Source organism: Panthera pardus, unplaced genomic scaffold (assembly GCF_024362965.1).
Source record: "Panthera pardus isolate Hobbes unplaced genomic scaffold, ASM2436296v1 HiC_scaffold_13, whole genome shotgun sequence".
Lineage (NCBI taxonomy): Eukaryota > Metazoa > Chordata > Mammalia > Carnivora > Felidae > Panthera > Panthera pardus.
The window spans coordinates 27,379,284-27,406,397 of record NW_026526688.1 but is presented as its reverse complement, the minus strand read 5'-3'; the positions used below and the strand labels follow the sequence as shown (position 1 = coordinate 27,406,397).

The 27,114-nt window shown below is 38.6% G+C and overlaps 1 protein-coding gene across 2 annotated transcripts in view; it reads right to left on the bottom strand.

The window, feature by feature from the left end:
- The window catches only part of TNKS (tankyrase), a 209,866-nt gene that overhangs the window by 26,889 nt on the left and 155,863 nt on the right, over positions 1-27,114 (bottom strand). Inside the window, exons 12-18 of one of the 2 annotated variants that reach the window (XM_019466806.2) lie at positions 25,133-25,304; positions 18,613-18,692; positions 14,792-14,937; positions 12,421-12,586; positions 10,732-10,951; positions 10,334-10,440; positions 2,943-3,131 (exon numbers count right to left, since the gene is read on the bottom strand). In XM_019466806.2, the coding sequence (XP_019322351.2) occupies positions 2,943-3,131; positions 10,334-10,440; positions 10,732-10,951; positions 12,421-12,586; positions 14,792-14,937; positions 18,613-18,692; positions 25,133-25,304 (1,080 nt within the window). Of the gene's footprint in view, positions 1-2,942; positions 3,132-10,333; positions 10,444-10,731; positions 10,952-12,420; positions 12,587-14,791; positions 14,938-18,612; positions 18,693-25,132; positions 25,305-27,114 lie in introns of both variants that reach the window. The other variant, XM_019466805.2, reaches the window with a different exon arrangement.

The following is a 27,114-nucleotide window of genomic DNA, read 5'->3' as shown; positions in this document are numbered from 1 at the left end:
GGACAAAATGCATTCTGAAATTAGTCTTCGGCAAGTGCCTCATTATTGCCTATTGGTTTTTGATCATTTGTTTCCAGCCCCCGGCTCCAAAAAGTCCCAGCAGTTTCTTTTCTTTTCTTTTTTTTTTTAATTTTCTTTTTTCTTTTTTAAAATTTACACCCAAATTACTTAGCATATAGGGCAACAATGATTTCAGGAGTAGATTCCTTAGTGCCTCTTACCCATTTAGCCCATCCTCCCTCCCACAACCCCTCCAGTAACCCTCAGTTTGTTCTCCATATTTAAGTCCCAGCAGTTTCTACAGGTAGACCTGGAATCCCTATATAATTTTTTAAAAAATATTTCATCTTTTGAAGATCTGATGTACAACTTGACTTCAGTTAATAATACTGTATTATATGCTTGAAATATGCTGAGAAGAGATCTTAAATGTTCTCGCTGCACACACATCCACATATACGAGAGTTAACTATGAAAAAAAGTCTAAGAGTGTAGAATGTAGACTATGTTGATTTCTGGAATGTTTTTTAACACTACATGTGCATACAGCTGTTCATACTGATCACACAATCACACATGTATTTAAAGGAGAAGTTCATCTTTTTTTTTTTTTTTTTTTTGAGAGAGAGAGCGAGCATGCACAGGTGAGCGGTGGAGGGACAGAGAGACAGGGGGAGAGAGAATCTTAAGCAGGCTCTATGCTGTCAGCGCAGAGCCCTACTGAGGGTTTGATTTCATGACCTGAGCTGAAACGGTGAGTTGGATGCTTAACCAACTGAGCCACCCAGATGCCCCTCATCTCTCATTTAAAAAAGAACCCGCTGGGGGCTCCTGAGTGGCTCAGTCAGTTGAGCATCCGACTTCGGCTCAGGTCATGATCTCACTGTTTGTGGGTTTGAGCCCCACGTCGGGCTCTGTGCTGACAGCTCAGAGCCTGGAGCCTGCTTCGGATTCTGTGTCTCCCTTTCTCTCTGCCCCTTCCCCTCCCCTTGCACTCTGTCTCCCTCTCTCTCAAAAAATAAATAAACCTTAAAAACATTTTTTTTAAAAAAAGAACCTGTTGCAGAGTGTTAATTCTCAATCTTTTCTTTAGAAGGAGTTTCTATACTTACACTATGGTTTTGTATACTGTTTAAATAACAACGATGATTTTTATTCATTGTGCATTATTTAGTGCACACTTAATAATTTAACGTATAATTAAAATCTGGAGACTTTTTTTTAATGTTTGTTTATTTTTGAGAGAGACAGAGCATGAGTGGGGGAGGGGCAGAGAGAGGGTGAGGGAAAATTCCAAGCAGGCTCTGAGCTCTCAGCACAGAGCCCAACGCGGGGCTCTTACCCACGAATTGTGAGATCATGACCTGAGCTGAGGTCGGACGCTTCACTGACTGAGCCACCCGGGGGCCCCTCTTTAATCTGGAGACATTTTACAAGGATGCCACTTTAATTTGGCCAGCTTATCTGTTAACTTCACAGTTAGGCACAACTGCTGTGAGACTACGTAGGAGCCTCCAAAAACAGAAAGCCATTAATTCCCTCCTCCGTGTACGCGCGTGCCGCTCTTCCCATCAAGAGGTGGCATCTATTTCCCTTCCATTAAATCTGGGTTGCCCCGCGGGTTTTTGTGACCAAGAGAACATAGAGGGAGTAATGTCTGAGGCTTTTAGTCAGGCTTTAACAGAAATGGCAGCTTCGACTTCTCTCCTAGAAGGTGTCTCCATGCTGTAAAAAAAGGTCAGGTTGGACTACTGACTCAGGAGACGCTCCGTGGAGAGAGGCCCTGTAGGATGAACGGCCGCCCCAGACCCCGCAGCTCAGCCGAGGTCCTGGCTGAAGGCAGGTGCACGTATCACTGCCTCGCTGAGCCACCGACCCACGGAACCGTGAGGAATAATAAATCACCGTTTTATGCCACTCACTCGGTTTTGGTTAAGCTGCTAAGTGTTTTGAAGTGTCTGTTACTCAGCAATAGATGTATGAAACAGGATGTGGCTTGGAAAAGTACTTCAGGTTAAAAAATTATAAATTATTGTGCATATTAGTTTACTTTTCCATCTTCGGAAAAATAATATACTGCCTAGAAGGTAATTTTTCTTGGACTCTTTCATAGTCTCAGGTAAATGATCATGAACATTAGTTGTTCCTGAACAATATGCCAAATGTAAAAGGTAGAAGATATTTTACTAGTGCAATTCTCTGAGGATATACGGTATGTTCTTCTAGGATTGTTTTCCCTCCCTGTTAGGCATGGCAAAAAGAATTAAGTTAGTGTACTGCTTAGCTTGCCTTAATAGAGTTCTGAATTATATAAAAAATACACATTAAAAAAATTCAGAAGGAAGGAAATTTGTTCTTATTCTAAGTGAAATACACACCACTAAGGTAAACCTGCTGCTGCAAATTTTTTAAAAGTATTCATTTATTTATTTATTTAGAGAGAGGACAGCACGCACGGGGGAGGGGCAGAGAGAAAGGGAGAGAGAATCCCAAGCAGGCTCTGTCTGCATTGTCAGTGCAGAGCCCTCCGTGGGGATTGATCTCATGACCCTGAGATCATGGCCTGAGCTGAAATCAAGAGTTGGATGCTTAACTGACTGAGCCACCCAGGCGCCCCAGCTCTGTAACTTAAAGTCATCTCTGAAAGTATAAATTTAGTTTTTTTTTAATCAAAAAAAATTTTTTTAACGTTTATTTAATTTTGAGAGAGAGAGAGTAGACAGAGTGCGAGCAGGGTAGGGGGCAGGGAGACGGGGCGACACAGAATCCGAAGCAGGCTCCAGGCTCTGTGCCGTCGGCAAAGAGGCCAACACGGGGCTCGAACCCACAAACCGTGAGATCGTGACCTGAGCTGAAGCTGGACGGTTAACTGAGTGAGCCACCCAGGCGCCCCGAAAGTATAAATTTGAAGCAATACTAAATAACTCAGAATGAAGACTCACCGTCGCCAGATCCAAAGGTGTCTGGCCTTCCTGGTTCTTCATAGTTGGATCTGCACCATGTGCTAGGAGTAGGGCACATAACTGTGTCCTTCCTTTCTGGGCTGCTTCATGAAGAGGAGTAAACGCCCACTTGTCTGTTGCATTTACACACGTGTTGTATTTTATCAGCAATGCCGCTATGTCCACATGCTGAGGAAAAACAAAGGATGTGAAGAGTGAAGAATGAGATTGGTGAAGCTCCATCAGGTACGCTCGTTTTATTTAACATTTCATTCCCTCTGTATCTCTATTCTCATCCTTCATAGAAGTTTCTTCCATTAAAAAAGTCCTACTTAGCCCACTCCTGCATTTTGGACTCCCGTCTTTTCTCACCCACAGAAGCTCAATTCCGCAATCACTCCTTTACCTGGTGACTCTTCACAGGGGCTTTTAACATTTTTTATTCAGCCTTTCAACACGGTCAGGTCTATCTTAAAAACGAACACACGAAATGCAACTATTACCTGACTCCACGCCTCCTACTAAAGGTCTAGTCTGTCTGTCAAACCTTTCAAACAAGTGTTCTTACTTGCTTCTTTTATGTTCCTATTTCCCTTCTAGCCACTGCAATCTGATCTATTTATTGAAATACGCGTCTCAACGATTCTCCGTATTCTCTCATCAGCCTTTGGGAAAGGTAATGTAACATAACAAAATGACTTTTTACAAAACTTAGTCTGTCATGTCCAAAATGACTCGAGGGTGGGGGAAATGTCAGCAGCAGACGCGTTAACTGACAAACGGCGTGAGGTGCTCAGATGCTGAACTGTGACAGAGGAAGAATAGAAAAGAAGAGCTACATTTGAGAAATTGTGAAGGAAAAACTACTGGGTTTTAGAAAGACATTAACTACAGAGAAAGAAAGTGAGAGACAAGTCAAAGATGACTACCTCTCTTTTTGCAAAATTTGTCTAGAAGATTTAAAAAACAGAATTGGAACTGTTAACAGAAACTGAGCAGTTTAAGTGGGAATGAAACTGTAAGAAAGTTAAAGTTCACTTGGGGTAAGTAGTTTTTGAGGTAAAATATCAAAGTAATGATGTTCCGTAAATGGCCTGACACAAATGGCTGGAGCACAGATAAGGGTCTGTTTATTCACTCACTTAACGCTCTCCCACCACCTCCCCCAACAAGCACACATTGGTGAACACCTACTATGCGCCTGGCCCTGGGGGTAGGGGCCCCGGGGAGGTCTGCAAAACAGAATGTCTAGCTGATAGCTGCAGCCAGGTGATAAATGAACTCACTAAGAAAAGGAATTCAGAAAGATGGTTTCAAGGGGGATAAAGCCTTGAGAGAACAATATTTGGGGAAAGGAGAGTGGGCGAAGGGTCCCCAGAGGAGACAAAAGAGGCACTGAGAACGAAAGAACTATAAAGAGGCAGGACTGTGCAAGGCAACGTAGGAGAAAGTTTCAAGGAGAGCAGCTTCTCTCAAATAGTTAAGTTCTACATAGCATAAAGTTTGTTTCTTCCCAAAAGTCCTCATAAAATAAGCTTCAGATAAGCAATTATGCAACAGTAACATTGATTCAATGATTGGGCTTTAAGAATAATAAAAATAACCTTATTCTTATAAACATATTTAGGGATGCTTAGTTTGGTTACCTACCACTAATGAATGCATTTTTGAAATCCATTTCAACTCCAATATTCTATAATTCTGTGCAATTGGCACATTTGTGTTCTTTATGGATACATTTCCTGGCATAACTTGATCACTTTTAATAATTAACTCAGAAGCACATTATCTGTTGAGACTAAAATTCTGACTCATGCCACAGTATATTCAATTATCAGAAACTTTTGTGAGAATGAGAAGAGATGGGGAAGGTAGAAACAGAAATATCCCAAGATGAGATTTAGGCCACCCTTCTTCATATTTTCTATATGACAGCCTTTTGCTCTCTTGAAGACACTCACCTCAAAAAGAACAGACACTTTTTCTGAGGTAATATTAAAGCTTTTTAAAGATAATACAAGTACTTATTATTTCAGGAAAATAGTTTCAGAAAATAAAGAGAAGAAAATTTATTAGGAAAATACGAATGAAATAACATTTTTATTAAAACATTTTTTTTTAATGTTTATTTTTGAGAGAGAGACAGCGTGAGCGGGGGAGGGGAAGACAAAGAGGGAGGCACAGAATCTGAAGCAGGCTCCAGGCTCCAAGCTGTCAGCATAGAGCCCGACACGGGGCTCGAACTCCTGAACTGTGAGATCATGACATGAGCTGAAGTCGGACACTTAACTGACTGAGCCACCCAGGTGCCCCAGACCAAATAACTTCTAAGGACACTCTTGCATTTGCTCTGAGAGTACAAGAAACAAAATAGGAGTAAAGGAACATCATGACACTAGGGCGTCTGAGAACAAGCTATGTTTTGTGATCCTTTTGGGATTAGGAATGATACATCATCATTATAAAACTGACTCTAACACAAAAGATAAAAATAGGTACCAACTGTGGTATTATCCAAATTACTTAAAACAAAACAAAACAAAACAAAACAAAACAATGGGGCACCTAGGTGGCTCAGTTGGTTGAGCATCCGACTTCAGCTCAGGTCATGATCTCATGGTTCGTGAGTTCGAGCCCTGCATCGGGCTCTGTGTTGACAGATCAGAGCCTGGAGCCTGCTTCAGATTCTGTGTCTCCCTCTCTCTCTGCCCCTCCCCTGCTCGTGCTCTGTTTCTGTGTCTCTCTTTCTCTCAAAAATAATAAATATTTAAAAATTAAAAAAAAAAGTTTAAAACAAAACAAAACAAAAACCCCCCAAAACGTATCTCCCTTATTCAAAGGACGTATGTTGAAAAGATATAGCTTTTTGTTCAGTTAACCCAAATCATGGAATAACTTCAAGCTTCTCTCCAGTAAGGTTATATGGCATTCAAACAATGCTTCTGATGATTCATTTTATTCTACTCCCATGTGTACTGGCAGGGTGATATAATTCGGTAGACTAATTCGCACAGGCTTCCAAAATTAGATAGTCCCAGGAAAACTACGTGTGTGTGTAAAATGAATTGTATACAAGTATATGGTATTTATTATTCAACTTTCTTTATATTGAATATGTAGTTTATGCTTGGAGAAACCAATTGCATGCTTGTTAAATTTGCTGACAGACATGTGAAAGGGCAATAAACAGGAAGGAGTATATTACTACCAAAGTAGATGAAAAACACAATTCTTAAGTCTTCTAAATAGCTACACCACTGGGACAAAAATAGTAACTGAAAATTTAAGGCTGACAAATGCAATAAATAAGCTGCAGCTTAGTTCTATACCATTTATAAGAACAATGTACTGAACTAGAAGGTCTAGAAAAGGAACTGAACTCTGCTGGAATGTTTCCAGAAGAAAGAGCCAATTAAACATAGCTTCAGAATCCAGCTGAAATGCAGAATGCTTTAAATGACAGATACTATGTAAATACTGTGAGGGCCTTAATTTAATTTTAGAAAGGTGGAAAGTAGGGAGAAGAGAAACATACTTGCGCTCCAGTTAGAACCATTTAATTGTATGAATGTCATGAAATCCACCCAATATTATACACTTTGGACAAAGCACTGAAAAATGAAAAAGTCAGCAAGTTGATTTATGAGATAATAGAAAATCACATGCTTCACGGTAAATAAATATTGAGGTCTTACATTTGTTAATAGAAAAATGAACTGTCTCGTGTAAATGTATATTAAAAATATAAGGCATTATAATACAAAACACTAAACAAGATAATGTATATTACCACTAATAGAAACTCTCATGAAATCTACACCTTTTATTTAAACTTCTTAAACTATGTGTTTCTCTGTTTAGAAAAACCGAGGTGGCAAAGTTCCTTCTGTATAAAATGGTTAAAGATATACAGACAGCAGTCTGAGCTCTCTAGAGGAAAAAAGGTAAAATACAAGTCAAAGAATAATTACCAATAAATAACAGCTTAAGTAGCTTTATGTAATTTCACAGACACCTCACATGATTATTTTATCCCCAGGCTACCAGTCATTATCTCCTACTGAAGCCAGTTAGTCTGCGTCTATTTCATGCGGATACTGAGCTGGTCAAGCACACACATTACTCCTAGGGCTGTGCAGCGTAAAAGTGACATACAGCCCTTATTCTAACCAGTAGGATGGCTGTGGGGAGTGACTTATCTTATAATAATAGTTATTATCCCAGATTTTGTAGTGCCTTAGGCTAGAGAATGCACTTTCCACATGCAAGGTCTCATCTAATTATCACAACAACCCTGTAAAGAAGATTTCAGCGTCTGAGTTCTACTAACGGGAAAACTGAAGATCAGAAAGATTAAGGCACTTCCTGAAGATGACTGGGTTACTGAGTCAAAGCCTAAAGACTAGATCCCAGATGTTTAGATCCTGAGTTCAGGTCCTTCCATTACACACAGCTGCCTGCAAGGTCTTGCTGGACTAAAACTCAAGAGTCATTTCTTGAAGAGCTGAAAATGGCAAAGTGTATAGTATCAGGGAGAAGCCATGTCAGCAGGGATTACTGGGTAACACTATACCCCAAACTACTCTGCGAATAGCTTTATTTTTAACTTAGAAGTTTCTATTTCATAGGAAGTACCACAAAAATCTCCACAAAACTGTTATTTCAGGGCAGGGCAGGGCACACAGCCAGGACAGCTCAGGCATCACTGGGATGAAGACAATATAACTAGTGTTTTGCCACTTTAATGTGGACCAGAGCCCTACGATTTCATTAAAATATCCAGCCAAGGCTCATTGTAACATGAATAAAAAGGGACTTTTGAAAGATAACAGATTTGTATACCCATAGATAATAAAAATATAATTCTATCTACCTTTTAGTTAAAAGACAGGGTAGCTTTGAAAATTTTTAGATTGTGTTTAACATTGGTCCTCGTTTTAAATGTACTAATTGAGATTGAGATAAATACTGATTTGATATGGTTATTAACAATAGATTATACGGTATACACATTGCATTAGATAAAATAATTTTGTAGAGCAGAGATTCTCAGTGGCGGGGATAATCTGACCTACTGCCAACCGGAATCACTGTGGATCATAAGGGATGCTACTGGGACATGTTGTACATGCCAAAACCCTGGCAAAAAAGAAAGGTCAAGAAACCACAAGGTAAAGCTTTTAGTGAATAACAACACATAGTCATGAACTCACAGATACTTGATTTTTGAATTCGTAAGTTGAATACCAGAAGGACTTTTAATGACTCAAAAACTCCACCTCCACAAGGAGGTAAAAATACCTACCATAAACGCATTATCTAGCCTGTTAACATTCTTCAGTAGGATGGGACAAACCAGGTTGACCAAAACCTCTACCCACATGCTCTTTACACAGCCTGGAGGATTTTCTGTTCATTTTTACTTTGAAAAATTACCTTCATTTACACAGAGCTTGGCAGCAGGGATGTGGTAACACACAGGATAACACGAGATGAGAGAATGAAACACAAAAATGTCCACTATTTGTCTCCCACGGAGTTAGAAGGAGAGAGCAGATGGATGACGGTGAAGTAAGTTCATGAAATGGCACAGGGGGCCTCTGGTCTGGGCCCTGATTGCATTACACCTCCCCTCGGCTGATGGAAGATGCTTCGAGGGAACGTGAAAGAAGACAAGACTGACCTGCACACCGCACTACTCGTTAACCACAAGACAGATCACGAGACATTTTGATTCTCTCCTCGCGCTAGTCACCACATGATACACGTGTAAGTAACATCTCCACACCTTTCCGATCAGAGAAAAGGTAAAATACTTGACTTTTCAAGGAAGTTTTACGTTCTTTGCTCTCTGTGACAGCTGTGAAGACTGTGACAGTGGAAGACTGAAGGGACAGAGCTTAGCCACAGCCACAATGTGTAAAATACACTGAAAAGCACACAGACCCACAGAGTCTACATACAACTGACCGTGTAAGTTTTACCAGGTTGGGGCAATTACTCCTTCTACTGCCACACCCATTCTTACTCCAAAGACTCCGCTTTAAGTTCTACTGGACCCATCAGTTTGATAAACTCCTAACTGAAGCTTTATCAAACAGATTAGTGGAACACAGTATGGAGAGAAGGATCACGCTAAGAAGTGAACGTTAATCTCCAAACAATACGTATTTGTAGTTCTAACACAGAGGTAAAGAAATTCTACATAACTGTGTAAGCAGATGGTAGCGGTAAATATTTAGCGTGTCTGGTCTTCAGGAGAAACATATGCTGTGCAGTGAAACTGGGCATCTTATATGAAGGAAGGTTAAAATTCTAATAAATGTCATTAAAGATAATCATCTTTGCACAGATTACTGCAGTTCCAAGAGGATTTCAGTATAATAATACATGCAGTAAATATGGTAACTTTTGATGAATTTATGTGACATTTGGAAGTATAATTTTCTTTCCTGTTTGTCCAACTCCAACTAGACTGTTTGCTTTTCTTAAGAGTATTCCCACTCAGACTGTCATCTCTCTGAAATACAGATTTTTGCAGAGGGGATATGAGAAGATGAGGACATTCCTTATGGAGGGCAAGGGGGAAAGACAGTAAGAGAATATGGAAATCACAATGATTAGGTTTTACTTAATAGCTTGTTAGGATTTGGAAATCCAGAAACTGTCCTCAGCAATAGTGATTCCAGCTGTGAGAACCCCTGGTATGTACGATCGGGCATCTGTGGGTTTTTATAATCAAATAGGGATTTAGTGAATGAACAGATAAGCACATGAACATTCATCCTGCAGGATTATTCCTGTGTGATTCAGGCCTGAGTGGGCCTGGGTGACTTCCAGGCAGTCAGTTTCAACAGACATCATCAACACACTGCAAAACACTCCCCTTCCTCGTCCTCTTTCAGCTGATGATTACAGTTCCAGTGCTTGGAGAATGGCTCTGGACTCTCACTGTGGGGCTTTAGCTAGTCAATCAAATTCTACGAAACCGTATGTACCAAGAGCTGAACCATTTACCTGAATATTTTTAAGATGCGGACGATAAACAAAAGCAAGCATGATTTCTATGCCTGCAAATAAAAAGCCTCCTGGGTCTTACGGTTTCTAAAAGCTCTATCATCTGTAACAATAAATATTAAATGAGCAGCCATTACACACCTATTACTGCGCTAGACAATGTGAGGAGAACAGGGAGCTGTAAAGAGCACGGCCCTTGACCAAAAAGGTAGTTAAGCTTAACTGGGAAGGCTAGAAACGCGCTGAACAGGAAGACTAAGATTGTCCTAAATTATGTTGTTGGTTAGGTATCTACTTACTTCATGCACAGTATGCATTTGATAGAATAGTAAATGTCAGTGAAGTTTTCTAGACTTGAAATGTAGCATGCTCACCCCATAGGATGCTGCGTTATGAAGAGGAATTAAACCACCTTTGTCTTGGGCATTAACATCTGCTCCGTGCTCCAGAAGATATTCAGCTACCTCCAGGTTATTGTAGCCTGCTATTAGAGTGGAAGAGGCGAACATGTCAGATTAAAGAACTATATATTTCTATCTATGTATACAAATCACAAGGGCTGAAAAACGTGACGATTTTAATACTTTTTGCTCATCTGAGCAGCTGATACTACTCTCACGTGACTAAGAGCCTTTATGATAAGGCGTCATACAAAATGAAGCCAATCAAAAGCATTTTACTATTTCTGTCCAGCGTCTCCCTCATCTTCTGGTGAGCTGTATCAGGTATCCGAGCAAGCACCGTGAGCCTCAGGGGGGCTGGGGGCGCTCACCCGCCAGGTGCAGAGGGGTGGAGTTTCTGCCCTGGGTGTCCCTGCAGTTGATATTCTCTGGCGTGCAGAGCTTCTGCACTCTCGCCAGGCAGCCTTTCTTGGCAGCGTCCAGTAAGGCGGCGTCTCCCCTCAGCAGGTCCTGGATGTCCGTGTCTCCCTCTTTTACCAAATCTAATGGTGTGTTTCCATCTCTGTTCTTTTTGGTTGGGTCTGCTCCATGCTAAAACAACAACGAGACAAAACCAAATGGGGTTTGTATTTTCTATAGTACCTTTCTTAAGGTCTTTTTAATTTTTAACTTCACCTTCATTCACCCAAAGAAAGGTATCTATATCCTGTATGCATTTTGAAAAACAGAGGCAACACCCGCCTTTTCTTTGTAAATTCCCTGCTCAGCAATATGGTGGATCAGCTTTGTAGCTACTTCTCAGTGGAAAGTCTAAGTCTTAGGATCAGTGGTGACAGTGAAGTGGGGAAGGGGCTGGGCACCTTTTCTGTGTCATGTCATATACTTTCCCAGACACCACGCTGTCTCCGGAAACCCCTTTTCCTTTTAAGAGCAGCCTGGATATTACTTTTTGACCAGATTTTAATGACATAAAGATATTTAGTGTGTATAATGGGAAGGAAGTAAGAAGAGGAAGATACACCAGTGGAAAAAGTACTTGATTCTAAATGCAATCAATACCAAAGTCTGCTAATTTTTTACTGTTTTCATTTTAAGTCTTAACACCTCATGTGAAATTAGGTGTAGATGTGTTAACAATGGATTTGATTTTAAAAGTTGAATCATCTACACCTACAACATGAAATGAATAAAAGTCAAGGACCTTTATTATGGGCCTGACAGACTGCTACCAGCCCACTGGAGAAATTCAGAATAAACCAAACTAGACAGTGAATTCACAGTGACCTGGAAGTTCTTTGTTTGTTTGTTTGTTTTTCCTGGAAGTTATTTCTTACCACCTAGTGAAGGTAAAAATGAGTATCAAATACATTATTATCCTTAAGACTCATAAAAACATATTTAATGGCATAAAGGTGGTGGGGACAAGAATTCTATTTATGTTTAACCAGCATAAGCTTTAAAAAAAAAAGACAGAAAACTACACAAATATATGTCTGATCATTTCTCACATCTTTTAATCCACAACATTATGTTAGTTTCATATAACTATTAGTTCCTACTATCTCGTTGCTTTCCCCCAAATTTATATGAATAACTTTGTTTAAAGATTACTTTGTATTTTAATAAAAATCTAATATCAAAGTTTTTATAAGACATGTATGTTTAATGTTGGATAATGAGCAATGAGTTTGTTAATAATAATACAGCTACTAAGAAAAAAAATCAAAGTTGATTGAAAAACTTGTTTCTCCTTCTACCATGTTTTCTGATATTAATACCACAAGTATAAGCAATGCAAACAAATGCAACTCTTTCCAAGACCTACCTTGATGAGTTGTGATGAAATGAGCTCATCAGATCAGCTCAGAAAGATACTTCAGACACTATTCAAAGCTATGCAAGTATCATGTTATCACACTCAAACACGCCCCTAAAATAGAAAATGTAAGCAATCTCTACAGCACTTATTGTACTTAATAATTCACTGTGATGTAATTTTCCATACTAACCGAAAAGCCAATGCAATTACTTTTTATTTTATAATTTTAAAAATTACATACTTTTAAAAGGAGCTTGCAGATTTCATATTTTCCTTTAGCTGCTGCTTCATGCAGAGGGGTAAACTTCCATAAGTCCGCCACATTGACAGAAGCCCCATGCCTTACTAAAAGTTCCGCTACCTCATAGTGTCCATATGAACAAGCATTATGAAGGGGTACCAAGCCACTAAACAAAAGAAAATTATTTTTAAGACATGTAACAGATCTTTGTGTTAAGATGATACTTATAATAAAAATGATGTTAATTCTTCTTTGGCAGTGACTATGATGAGCACTCACTTAAAAAGAAAGAATTCTCCCTGGGTCTTGAAGATACAGTCACCCATTTCCAAGTAAGGATTAATAATTTCAAAAACACCCCTTTCAACACAAGGATTTCCCCTAGCCTCTTGGTGATGGGACAGAAATTTCACAGCAATCCTATGCTTAGAACACATACAGACAGACCCAGAGAAAAGGTTCCATCACAATATTTTTAATTAAAAAAATTTTTTTTAAGTTTATTTATTTATTTTGAGAGAGAGAGTGCAAGCAGGGGAGGGGCGGGGAGACAGAATTCCAATCAGGCTCCACCTTGCCAGCAGAGAGCCTGATATGGGGCTCAAACCCACAAACTGCAAGATTCATGACCTGAGTGGAAATCAAGAGTCGGATGTTTAACTGACTGAGCTACCCAGGCGCCCCTCCATCACAATATTTTTAATTCAGGTTTCATCCTGGTGATAGGGAGAGCAACACTACAAAGTGATTTCAGGAATATTTAACCAATAATCTGGTTTCATCCACTCAGATTTTCTTCCATTTGGGTTTTCCTAATGAAAATGGTATGCCTACTTATAAAATAGACAAAAAAATTTAACTAATTTACTCAGTCAAGTTCTACCTTCTGTCTATCGTTTTTATTTCTGAATTACTAATAATTCAGCAGTGGCTTCAATGCACAGATTTAATATTTAGATGTTAAGCAATGAAAAGTCAAAATCCAAGTGATCCAGGAACTGTAGTATTTGGTGAGGAAAATAATGACACCAACCATAAACTCTAGTTGCATGAGAAATCTAGCCACCTCAGCTCATGAACAAACTATTCTGAGACAACTCCAAGCTCTGGTTAGAAGGCAGCTGGCATTCTAAAAGGATAGAAAGCCGTTCCTATAAACAGGGTGCAATGAAAGGATAAGCTTAAGTTGCACTTAAAATATAACAAAAACAAGGTATCAAATGTTTTTTTTTATTTAGAGATCAGTACTTTTGTTTTTAATATTTTGAGATAAAACATATTAAGTGCTGGGGCACCTGGGTGGCTCGGTTGGTTAAGCGTCTGACTTTGGCTCAGGTCATGATCTCTCGGTGAGTTCGAGCCCCGCATTGGGCTCTGTGCTGACAGCTCAGAGCCTGGGGCCTGCTTCGGATTCTGTGTCTCCCCCTCTCTACCCTCCCCCTCCCCCACTCATACTCTGTCACTCTCAAAAATAAAAAATAAAATAAATAAACATTAAAAATACTAAGTGCTAACTACAATGGGCAGTAGAAATAAATGTTGGTTGCTCTCCAGTGGACTACAAAACTTCAAGTCTGATGTATCCCTTTTAAAAGATAAATCCATAATGGTTAATTAAAGTCTAAATTGTGTGGTTTAATTCTACAGTACTCTGATATGTAATTGCACAGAAAAGTGCTTGCTTATTTCTATTTTGAGATGATATGAAATTAACTCAGAATATGGAAGCTCATTTCAGTTAGAACTTCCTTCTTGCATCACTAAATAGCTGCCATGGCTGCTTTAAACTCTGACTAGATAAATTAAAATAATTTAGTAAACTAACATAAAAATACAGAATATCTGAGTTGGTAAAAATAAAATTATGTGTCTATTAATAGCAATGACATTGGGATGGATGGCTTCTTTTGGAAAGAGATTATACATTTTTAATAGCAAAAAAAAAGGACACACAATAAATTATAAACTATATAAACATATTCATACAATGCAGGAAAATACTATGATAGGCATTAAAAAGATGAGATGAACAATTAAGTACAGATATGGAAAGCCATTCAAGACCTATTTCTGGGTGAAAGAGCAAATTACAAAGCAGGCTGCATGGAATGGCATCTGCATTTATGTTAAAAACGAGCCCGACCCCCCACAGCAGCATTCCCACTGCTTTTAAAAAGTCTGGAGGATTACAACAAAATTTTTATCTAGAAGGTGGGGTGACAGGAATTTTCGTTTTCTATACTGTATGTTTCTATTAATGCTTTAGGTTTTAAAAAAGCATGCATGACTTTTTTAACAGGGAAAAGAATCTGAGACTTCAACCACATTTTAGCAATTTTTAAGTCCCAAACGGCTCAATTCTAGCACCTACCCTTTGTCTTTGGCGTGGACATCGGCCCCGTGGTGTAGGAGGTACTCCACAACAGACACACGATTGTAGCCTGCTGCAAAGTGTAGAGGTGTAGAATGCCGACCCTCCAAATCTCTGCAATTCACATTTTGAGGGCTGCAAAGTTGCTTTAGTGACACACACACACAAAGGACATTAATATTTATTCATAGGTTTTGCTCCAAAATACCGCAGGCATCTTAGATAAACTGTAATTTTCTAATGAATATTTATTTCCAAAGATTGGATCACGCAAGTGATGTTTAAAAATCAACACTATGCCTGGCTTCACAGTGTCTACAAATGTTCTTACTGTTTACAGAGCAATTTAATCTTTTTTTCATCATTTCCTGGCCAAAATCCTAATCGAAAAGAAAAACCCGGCATAAAGCAAGGCTTTCCAAGGCAAATGATGCCTTCATTTTTCATCCTCACAGGGCGTTTCTCCCTGAGACTGACCGCCACAGCGCGTCTACGGTCCTGCACGCGGTCGGCCACTCCTTCCTCAAGCAAGACCGACCCTGCTTGACTGCAGAACCACCCAGAGCTCCTGGCTCTGCGGATATGGCAAGCAGAAAGCCTCCAGAAAAAACAAATTCTGCCTGGGCCACCCACTCGGCCCCCTGACCCACTACAGCAAAGCCGGGCAGTCACCAGGGCTTGAGCTGATCTTTGGGAGATGTCCGTCTGACTCATAGAGTCAGACTGATTTCAGTCATGCTCTAGTGTTTCGCCTTCCCTTTCGTCTCCTTCCGAATGCTACTGTCTCAGCACAAGCTCCATTCTGTCTGCTTACACAGCAGTGGGAAGCAAAGAAAGGCCAGTAGGCTGTGCCACTGGCGGTGATAGATGAATTATAATGGTATGTGAATAATAATCCACAGTTTATTTAGAATCTCATGTTCTTTCAGTGAGAGAATTACTGTCCGTGAAGGGGCTCATCATCTCCATCTCACAGATAAATACACCAAGGTTCAGAGAGGCTAAGTAGCTTGTCCTTTTTCATAGAGCTGGCGAGGTAAAGGTACAATGAAGACCCAGACCCGGTTTTCCTGATTTGTGATCTCTTGATCTTTCTGCTCGATCCCTGCTTACTGTCTTAGTTGTCCTCGTTCAGGGAAGTGATGTAAAGAAAGGTAATAGAAGAACAGTCAAAAAAGCCGAGACAACAGTGACATTTTCTAGGCTACAAGGTATGACAGCAGGACTTTCCAGGCATTTGACAATCTTGCTGCCACTCCTGCCACTGTAATGAGCTACGATTATATAAAAACTAGGACCTTGGAAGGCATCTGTTTCTACGGATTTACTGACGAGGCGCCTTCAACGTTGGTAGGGTAGAAACAGGGCTTTTCAGGTGGTACAATGCTTACATGACAGAAGGAAGTCTGGGCCATAAGGGAGAGCCTACGATCTCATCAGCTCTATGTGGAAAAGCCCCAGACTCTAAACTCCGAAGAGCCACTGTCATCTGGCCAGGTCATACATCTTATCCTTTCATGACAAGTGAATCTGTGGCTACATTAATACATATACTATAGAATCAAAAAACAGAATAAACACATAAAGTAAAAAGAAAGGATACAAACATTGGTAGCAAACACCTTCTACTGGTATCCTACGTGATGAAAGCTGCTTCATGCTGCTGCTGGTGGCTCTTTAGGCTGTTATACTCTAAATTCACTTTTTTTCCATGCAGAGAATATTGGCAAAACAGGGATGAGGTAGGGAATAAAACACAGCTCATTTAGCCAGGTCCCCAAAAATAAAAGCTCATTTTGCTTATTAAATATTTGATTTCTAATATTTGGAAGTTCTTCATTCTATGTTCCATTTCACTTTCTTTTGAGTGCCAAAGAATTTCACATCTTTCTCACCTGGTCTCCACAGTTTCAGTCAAGCTGTCTGCTTTACTCAGCAGACAGCCTTGCCTCTAATTCCTAATTTTTAAAAATACTTTCTGAAGCCTATAGGGAAAGCAACCTACCACACTTAATTCTCAGTCTGTCCTTTGCTTTTTTTCTTCTACTTCCATTCCATTCATAAAAAATTATTTGGCCTTTACTGTGAATGGATTGTTTCAGAAACCTGAAAGCTGTGGTATATTTGCCTATCAGTACATACAGAACATGTGGAATTAAAAACTACATATTCGGGAAATACTAAACGATTAATTTAATGATAATGGGCACATGTAGTAAGTCTGGAGCCCAGATTATCAATGCTGTGATGCAGAAAAGGAGTCCTGATCACTTTTCTATTTAAAGATTTTTTTTTTAAGTGTATTTATTTTGAGAGACAGAAAGAAAGAGAGTGCAAGAGGCAGTGTGTGTGCACGCATGAGCAGGGGAGGGGTAGAAAGGGAGGGAAAGAATCCCAAGCAGGCTCAGGCTCTGTGCTGTCAGCACAGAGACCGACACAGGGCTCGATCCCAGGAACCATGAGATCATGACCCGAGCCGAAACCCAGAGTCAGATGTTTAACTGACTGAGTAACCCAGGTGCCCCTAAAGATTTTCTGTTATTAGGATACATTTCAAATGACAAGAAGTATGTAATTTTAATTATGAAAATAAAAAGTATATAATTTTAGATCTAAGAGAACTTTAAGATTTCTCCCCAGTGGCTATTACAACTGAAATTTACTATTTTTTCTTTAAATAACTTAGATGTTCTTGTAAGATGGAAGAGATGTTAGAAATGGCCACATACTGAAACAAAAATAAAATTTCTGCGCATTTATTGTCATTTTCAACCAGAAAGAATGCTAAAGGTAGTTTGCTAAAAATCACAAAAATAGAGTTTGCTTAATAAGTGACAAAGTTTAGTTTGTAAAAAATAAAGTTACGACTATCAGTCCCAATTTCACATTAGCCTTTCTTTAAAAGAAAGAAAGAAAGAAAGAAAGAAAGAAAGAAAGAAAGAAAGAAAGAAAGAAAGAAAGAAAAACAAACGAAACCAAAAGACCAACCCCTAAACAAGAACAAAATGCCACCTCTTTCTATCACCCCTGCATGAGTGGTTACAGATAGGAAGTGTATTTATTTATTTAATGTTTATTCATGTTTGAAAGACAGAGAGAGACAGAGCACAAGCAGGGGTGGGGCGGAGAGAGAGGGGGACACAGACTCTGAAGCAGGCTCCAGGCCCTGAGCTGTCAGCACAGAGCCTGACACGGGGCTTGAACTCACAAATCGCGAGATCATGACCTGAGCCGATGTCAGATGCTCAACCAACTGAGCCATTCAGGCGCCCCGGAAGTGTGTGTTTTTAAAAAACATATTCAAGATCAGACTATTATTTTATATTTGAAAAAAATTAAATCTATAACCATGTTTCTATACCACAAACAATGGCTGTTGAAATTTTCCTGGCAAGCAGAGTTACATAGAAAAGAAAATCCATCCTCTGTACATAAGTAATTCCAAATGGTTGCAGGATCATAAGAATGCTTTTCTAGAGCAATTGTTGAGAATCTCTTGGAAAAGTTGAAGAAACATTGTTTTGAAATTTATTGTACTATTATCTGGGCTTGAACTAGCTTAGAAATTTATGAGTGTGACCAAAAGTAACAGTTTCATTAATATAAGTGAAAATAAAAGAGCTTTCATATAATCAGAAGAAAAGTGACTAAAACTGGTTTAATGGATATAAAGCACGTACTAGGAAATCTTCCTGGTTTATGGATCGACTTTGTTTTTCCCTTTCATTGTTTGGATTTGAATGGTTTCACTTATAAGCTTAAAATGAATTGGTTAGCAAAGTTCAATAGTGCCACCCAAGATGTTAAAAGCGCTGATTTACCTTCACAGTTTCCAAGTCTCCAGCTTTAGATGCCTCTAAGAGCCGATAGTCAACATCAGAAGTGCGTATAGGTGTACTTTCTGAATAAAAGAGAGGAGAGATTAGTGTTAGGTTTTAAGGAATCACAGAGTTAAGAAGGAAAATCACTTGGTGAATGGAAAGAGGGATTAAGGGGTCAGAAATTCCTGAGATATAATCTATGGATTTTCTAAACTGTTTTCAGATGAGAAAAAAGTGGCTTCTTATTTCAATTTACATCCATCTCATCCTAAGCCACATTAAAAAAAAAGTATTTATTCTGAGAGAAAGTGAGAGAGAGTGGGGGACGGGGGCTGGGTACAGACAGAGTGAGAGAGAGAGTGGGGGATGGGAGGGTGGGCACAGAGAGAGTGAGAGAGAGAGTGGGGGAGGGGGGATGGGCACAGAGAGAGAGAGAGAGAGAGAGAGAGAGAGAGAGAGAAAGAGAATCCCAAGCAGGCTCCATGCTGTCAGCATAGAGTGCAATGTGGGGCTTGAACTTACAAACTGTGATATCATGACCTGAGCCAAGATCAAGAGTTGGATGCTTAAGTGACTGAGCCACCCAGGCACCCCCATCCTAAGCTACATTTAAATAAATTCGAAGACACATAAATCCTTCTCTGTCCCTACTATGCTAGCTTTCAAATCTTCTGGCCAAAACTTGGCAAAAGGGAATAAAGAAACATAGAACACAGTATCAAGAACATCTTTATGACACTTTGGTCTTACAAAGTGCTTTCGCAAAGCTTTGCCATTGATTTTGTTGTGGAAACCTAGGGAAGCCACTCAACTTTCAGTATTCAATGTTTAGCCTTTTTCTTTTTGGCCTCAACTTCCTCAATTGGAAACAGAAATACTACTCCCAAAATTAGTGATCTCAGAAAATATAATCAGTGTACTAAAATTCACATTAATTCACATTTATTGAATGGCTTCAGGGAAATGCAATAAAAAATGTCTGTACAATTGGGAGATGTGACAGAAATGCCAAATGGAATATAATTAGATTAGGCCATTAGGTCCAGATGTATGAAGTTAACAGATGAAGTGTTTTGATTAATATAAACCAAAAATTCATTACACGTAGGCCCAAATAAAAAATTTTTTAAAGAAAACAATGTACAAATATGTCACTCAAAATATGTTTGTGGACATTACGTTGGCCTTTCTACTGCACATGTGTATACACACTCACGTAACACAAAAGGAGTGAAGTCCAGGAGATCTGGATTTTAACAGTGATGATGGACAAATCACTTAATAGCTTAGTTTTTGCACCTATAAACTGAGTGTTGGGTTCCCTTAAATCCTCTTGCAGATTTAAAATTACATTATCTTTTGATCAAAGATCCTTCCTTGAGTCCTCTGTCTACATGGGAAGATCAAGTGATGCTATGAAAAGGTTTTAGATTTCAGAAGAAACAACTTCAGCTCTTTCTAAAGTGCTTCATTCAGGAAGAGTGGCTTTTACAGCATAAGTTTTGAGAACTCTTCCATAAAAGATAAACTGTGTTTATTTAGTCATGATATTACTTAGCAGATAAAATGCTAAGATTAAAGGGAGGAGAGGAAAATATTTCATTTAATGAAGTACATTTTTGAAACATCAATAAGTATTTTTCTTTAGACAAGAGCTTATTATTCATTAATTTGTGGAACTGTCGAGGAAAGAAATCAAGTCTTGCTCGTCTTCAAGGTCCTTTTCACAGAGAACATTCAGAAAGCATTTGCTGAACTGACTTCCACCATGCTATTTTATACTGGGGTCAGTGTGTCTGGCCCACCATCACTCTTTCTTTGGCTGCCTTTATCCTGTTCTTTGTTGTCTCATTTGCCTCCTTTCTCGGTGTGCACGACTTTGCTGCATTAGTGGGTGAGAGAGTCGGTGTGGATATTATGTCTCTGTGACAGTAATTCTCGCAGCTGGCAGAGCTCACAGAAACATCCTTTGGATGTATATAGGTAATATTTCGCAAAGTGAAATGACAGTTGTTTATGTCTATAGAGTTAGAACTTTGGATATTTTCAGATTCTAGCATTTGAGGGATACTGCTCGTATGGATAAGTGTTTTCATTCTATCAATTATTTGAAATTGGCATATTGGTCTTGATACAGACTACTTGCAAAGGGTTATAACTTTACAATCAAGCAAAAATTTTTATGCAAATATAAAAATATCTCTGAGAACTATGGAGAAATTCTTACTCCTTGTCAAAGAGTAGAAAGTAGTTATTTAAAGATATTGATTAATTACTATAGAAATTATAGACCTTTGCATCCATTATAAATCCTGAACAGGCTTAGAACAGATTCATTTCTGGGAACAAAGTAGTAGCTGAAAGGATATGTATACACCCAGGAGCTTCATACAAAGAGAAACAGAATTAAAAGAAGGATATAAAAATGAAGTTAAAAGGGAACATAGGTAAAATAAGAGTAGCTGATATGCAAAGTACTGTATCAGTAAATTCCTTTATGAGCACACTGGCTTTTTCAGAGTATGAAATTAAAGATTTCACTTAGAGTCAAAGGCTAAAGATAGGCTTCTAATTTTTTCTCCAATTCTATTCTGGCTTACCAGAATTTTAAAAAGAAAATAAAAGAGAAGAAAAGAAAAAAAAAAAGAAAAGAGAAGAAACCCAAACTGAAAGTTCCAAAGGTCAGAAGGCAGTTTGCTATTAAAAAACAAACAAAACAGAACAAAAACAAGTCTCCTGTAGACTGGCTGTCACTGGACTGGCAATAGGTCTTACTGACTTATTTCAATGTGCAAATGTAAGTGGGGATTTCAGTATTTAATTTAGCTCTTATAAATCTCCAAATCCTTACCTCTATAAATGATTAGGTAAAAGTAATGGAATAGTCACACTGGAATATACAGTCAGAATAATTCATTCTAGGGTGCCTGGGTGGCTCTGGTTAAGTGAGTGACGTCAGCTCAGGTCATGATCTCGTGGTCCATGAGTTCAAGCCCCACGTCAGGCTCTGTGCTGACAGCTCAGAGCCTGGAGCCTGCTTTGGATTCAGTGTCTCTCTCACTCTCTGCCCCTCCCCTGCTCACACACTTTCTCTCTCTCAAAAATAAAGAAACATTAAAAAAAAAGGAATAATTCATGGCAAGGTCTAGCCTAAACATACTGTTTAAAAAAATTTATCTGTGATGCTGGATATATTCTTTATCTATGGTAATATAGTAGCCACTAGTCATATGTGGTTAGGACAAATGATGAACAGATTTAAAATTTTTATTTAATTTTAGTTAATTTAAATTTAGCCACAAGTAGCTAGTAGCTACTACACTGGACACAGCAGAATATAGAGAAAGCAGGTCTGGAGAAAAAAGTCAAATCTTCTGAAATCATGTTTTAAAAATCTGGTTCATTGGGGCGCCTGGGTGGCTCAATCAGTTAAGTGTCCGACTTTGGCTCAGGTCACGATCTCAGGGTTCATGAGTTCGAGCCCCATGTGGGGTTCTGTGCTAATAGCTCAGAGCCTGGAGCCTGCTTTGGATTCTGTGTCTCCCTCTCTCTGCCCCTCCCCCACTCGTGCTCTGTCTCTCTCGGTCTCTCTCTCTTTTTCAAAAATAAACATTTAATAAATAAATAAATAAATAAATAAATAAATAAATAAAATTCTGGTTTATAAAAAGCTGCTGACATTAATTTTGACATAAATACTGCCAACAGTTTACAATTCAAACTTTATTTTATTTTTAAAGTATTTATTTATTTTTAAACTATTTTGAGAGAGAGTGAGCAAGTGCACAAGTGCAGGAGGAGCACAGACAGAGAAAGAGAGAGAGAATCCCAAGCAGGCCCTGCACTGTCAGTATGAAGCCTGATGTGGGGCTTCAACCTATGAACCATGAGATCATGACCTGAGCCGAGACCAAGAGTTGGACACAACCGACTGAGCCACCCAGGCACCCCTAATTCAAACTTTATTAATGTAAACTATTGGCAATTACTGACTTGAGAGCTGGAAGTGCAGGTTTCTAAAAGTGGATCTTAAACCTGGTATCAACATTATTAGTTAAATGTATCTTCATAAAAATGTTACCCAGAACAGAACTCCAATAACCTGGTATGTATCCTATATGACTGATGCATTCTTTTAGGAGTCATTAGAGATATAAACTGGAATTGGATTAGTAAATTTAGGTACAAGCAAAAAGTCCAGCTAGTACATGGTCCACAGACTAAAGATACTCAAGTTGCTCACAGAAATATTAATTTAAAACATTGTATCCTCGGGGCACCTGGGTGGCTTGGTTGAGCATCCAATTCTTGGTTTCAGCTCAGGTCATGATCCCAGGGTCATGAGCTCAAGCCCCGCTCAGCATGGAGCCTGCTTAAGATTTTCTCTCCCTCCCTCCCTCTCTCTGCCACTCTCTCCCACTCGTGTGCATGCTCTCTCTCTCAAATAATTAAAAATTAAAAAAAAATTGTCTCCTCTTCCAAAAAACAATTCCCATTTCAAAACCTTTCTAAGGGCAAGATTTTATCATATAATTCTACTACTGTATTATTTTTCCATATCAATAAAGAATATTAAGAATTAAACCAAAAAGTTCTGGCATATCCTATGTTAAGCATTTAATTACCTATTTAATGTTTTATCTTCCAAACAAACTTCTAAGAAGAATTATCAGAATAATTGAATAAAATATTTCATTTGTGATTCAGTATTTAATTTTATCTTTTACCAGAAGTCATATACTCTAATTGCATTGATTTAGAAGACATTTAAGAAACATTAATGGATCAAATCTGCCTAATTTATTCAATCCTTTCTTCTCCATTTTGTCAATTATCTCTAAATTATGCGTAGTATTATTAAGAATTTTTAACGTGATGGCTATCTGTTTGCCTGATTTATGGTTACAATTTAAAGAAACTAACTGAAAATTCAGCACTAAATGGTTCTTGGTAAAAAGCAGAAGAAAAACATTTAGAATGTTTGAACAAAAATCACACCTTTTGGAATTATATTAGAATTTACTGGGAAGGCAGAACTATTTCCTAGTCAAAGCATGATTACCTCCTTTAAGTAAATGTTCTATTGCTCTATAGAAACAGGAAGTTAAATGAAGTCATGTTTTTCATAGTTTAAACTTGAAATCCTATAACAGGAAATTTCATTCCTTTACGATCTTATTAGTTTTGATAGTAAAGGTGTCCTAGATAGGGCTTACTTCAACTCAAGATCAACCATCTAAGACTGAAGTTGAACGATACTACCTCCCAATGAATTAGCCTGAGGAAAGTAAATCCTAACTACTAGCTCTTACAGTGTGGCACACTCTTAGGGGGTTGGTTAGCTCTGATTCAGCTCTAACACATATGAGCTCCACAAGTCTGGAAAGTTCCCTATTTTAGTAGACAGCTGTGATGCTCAACTGTGTTGTACTTTTGGGGGGTCTTTCAGATATTTGTGGGGTATATTTTTATCTTCTAGTGTAGTTTTGCCCAAGCTATTACTATTATAATAATCATAAATTATTTTATTGTAACTTACTGTCATTCTTTATATTATAGTTAGGGCATTTAATATGAGTTTTTAGAAGGTAGCTGTAAAGGTAGGTCACATTATGTATACATTTCATTTCTGTATAAGAAAAGGGGATGTTATAGAATATTCATTACAAAAAGGGGGCACTGTGCCTGATGGCGTAAAGAACTACTGGGTTACAGGCAGGAGAAAGAAACTGGGACTCGGGATTACTAGTCTGTAGCCTTCCTTCTCCATTTAACTCTTCCAGTCGGTTATGTCATTCTAGAGCAGATATAACCCACAGACAAAATAAAAGGGATGGGAAAGAAGAGTCAATTACACCAAATTAATTCTGTCCACCATTTTTTAATAGCTAGACTGTGTTATTTCCTCTAATTTGGGGGCTTGGGAAACTAATCTACTTTCATATCTGTTTACCTTTGATTTCCCTCAACAAGTTAAAGAGTTAAAATATCTAATACTGTTCTAGGAAGGCACTACCATTCGGCAAGATTTTATAATTATATTTAAGCTAGAAAAAAAAACCAAGATAATCTCATAATGACACAATGAAGGTAAGAATTACAAAAAAGCAGGTCAGGCTATCACATATGTAAGAACAGTCAATTAAAGATCATTACCATATGAGTGATTTCTAATTTTCTCTATTTGATAGATTTGAGAGCTACCAAAATTCCACACTGTTTATATGAGCCTTAAGTCACCTCTGGTTGTCACACCCATGAGTCGGATTTTCAATTTAAAACTGAAAAAACAGAGCATAGGTCTCCTTCTCATGACACCTACCTCACTCCACCAAAAAGCCTGATAGGGAGGGTCTCAGGCTAAACTGGGAGCAAGGAGAGGTATGAGAGATGCTCAGGCAAAGAAAGCCTTCCAAGGAGCTACTTAAAACAAGCGGTGCAAAGTTTGTCTGCTTAGATCGGTGGCCGTGAAACGGGAAGCGGGAAGCCGAGACCTCACCATTCATCTGCTTTAACTCACCGCTCAGAATCTGCTGCACGGCTTCGTTCCCCATCTGCGCTGCCGTAAAGCCTTGTAAGGAGATGATGGAGGGATCGGAGCCGTAACTCAGCAGGAGGCGGCAGGTCTGCAGGTGGCCTGCTAGGGCAGCTCTATGCAAAGCAGTCTGACCAAGAGTGTCCAGTGCATTCATCTGAAAGATCATTGGGTGGGCACACGGCATTGAGCATCTGTTTGTTCCCTTTTACACCCTAGCAAATAAGTTTCTACGAGAAAAATAAATTGTCAAAGGTTTTTGAAAAATGCCACAGACTATTCACTGTTAACCTTTGTTTTCTGCTTCTGAAAAAATATCCCTTTCTTAGTCTCACCACCTTCCAAATACAAATGACGACATACTCATCCTTTCCCTGAGTACTGTCTTCCTGTCCATCTTCCACGCCCGGCCACTCCCCTCAACAACTAGGATGTGAGATCCCTGAGGGAGGGACCCTGACCTGCACTGCCTGCCACATCTGAGATGCACATTAAATACTTCTGGATGAATGGGTTTTACCAAACTTGCTCCTGTAATATAAAGACAGCAGGGTATGTAGGCAAAGACAAAGTAGCTAATTACATTTCTCTTCTAATTTTAGTAAATAATTATAACAGAATGCTCTCATTGAATTACCAACACATTTAACAACCCCCCCCCCACTCCGCCCAGAAAGATTTAAAGGTTCAGATGTTCCATTTTTAAAACTTTGAAGAGTTATAAAGGAAGAATCATTTAACTAGTCTTCAGACTGTTTAAGACAACATTAAGCTTTGGAATCACATTCATAATTTGATCAAACCTGTTTTCCAGGAGGTCCCCCAAAATATCCAGGATGCCCCAGTAAATACCCTCTATTCCAATCAGACCACAGTCCCTGTTCATTGTATATGCTGCTCCTTTCAGACAAGCCCTCTGTCTGCCTTTCTGGATTATGAAATCTAGTACAAGTCTCATCTCTCTCAGGAAGTGTTTTTGTTGCTTAAAGGCTTGATGATTACTGACTTTCCAAATATCCATGTCAAGTTAGCACTATCTTACAAATTATAACACCTGGGTAGTTTTTGTTCACCAAGTTAAAGTCATGGCTATTGAGAATATGGATTGTATTATATAGGTTTTCTGGGTCCTCTAGAAAGCTCCTCTTAAGGACATGTAGTGAATTCACAAATATATGCTAGTAGGTTATTTTAAGCATTTGTCCACACCCACCAAATAAATACAAGATTAAGGAAAGAAAATATTTAAGACAACTGATCTCTATGTCTCCAGTCTTTCATCATTATTAGTAAGGCGGTCACACTTGTTCAGGCAAGGGTTCATCTAAATTCTTAATGGTGTTTCACAAAATTTGCCATGAAATACTGACATATTTAATTAGAGCTCATTTGCCAGCAGAAAAGTGACTGTTTATACAGGCAACATAAAAACACAGCCATTACCATGTATTGATGGAAAACATAAGCTACCAAACTAAATTTCTTGACTTTTTCTATGAACATTTCTGTTACTTCACCACAAGAGAAAAACTTAAAATTGGGAATATTCTAATCATTAATGATTTTCTGGAAATTGCATAAGAAACTCACTAAATTATTTAATCAGAGTGACAGAAATTCTCAATACAGCTTGTTAAACCACGGTAACATGGTTTGAGAATTACTACTCCAAAATTCAGATATTACCTAAAGTTATTCTTCAGCTCAAACTGAGGGTCTCTTCAGTGCCTTCAAATAACCTTGAATTCTTCAGCATGTCATTTAAGACCATCTGTAATTTACTTTCACACTCCCTTCCTTTCTACTATATTTTTTCATCACAATGTGATAGGCCTGCTATGCTCTAGCTTTATTAGATCACCCTGGAACCCCATTTTATGAAGATGTTCGTTTCTAAAGTCATTGCAAAAGGTAAAGTTTGCCTTTGGTCAATATTATCCTTGAAAATACCTTAGCAATGCAATGGC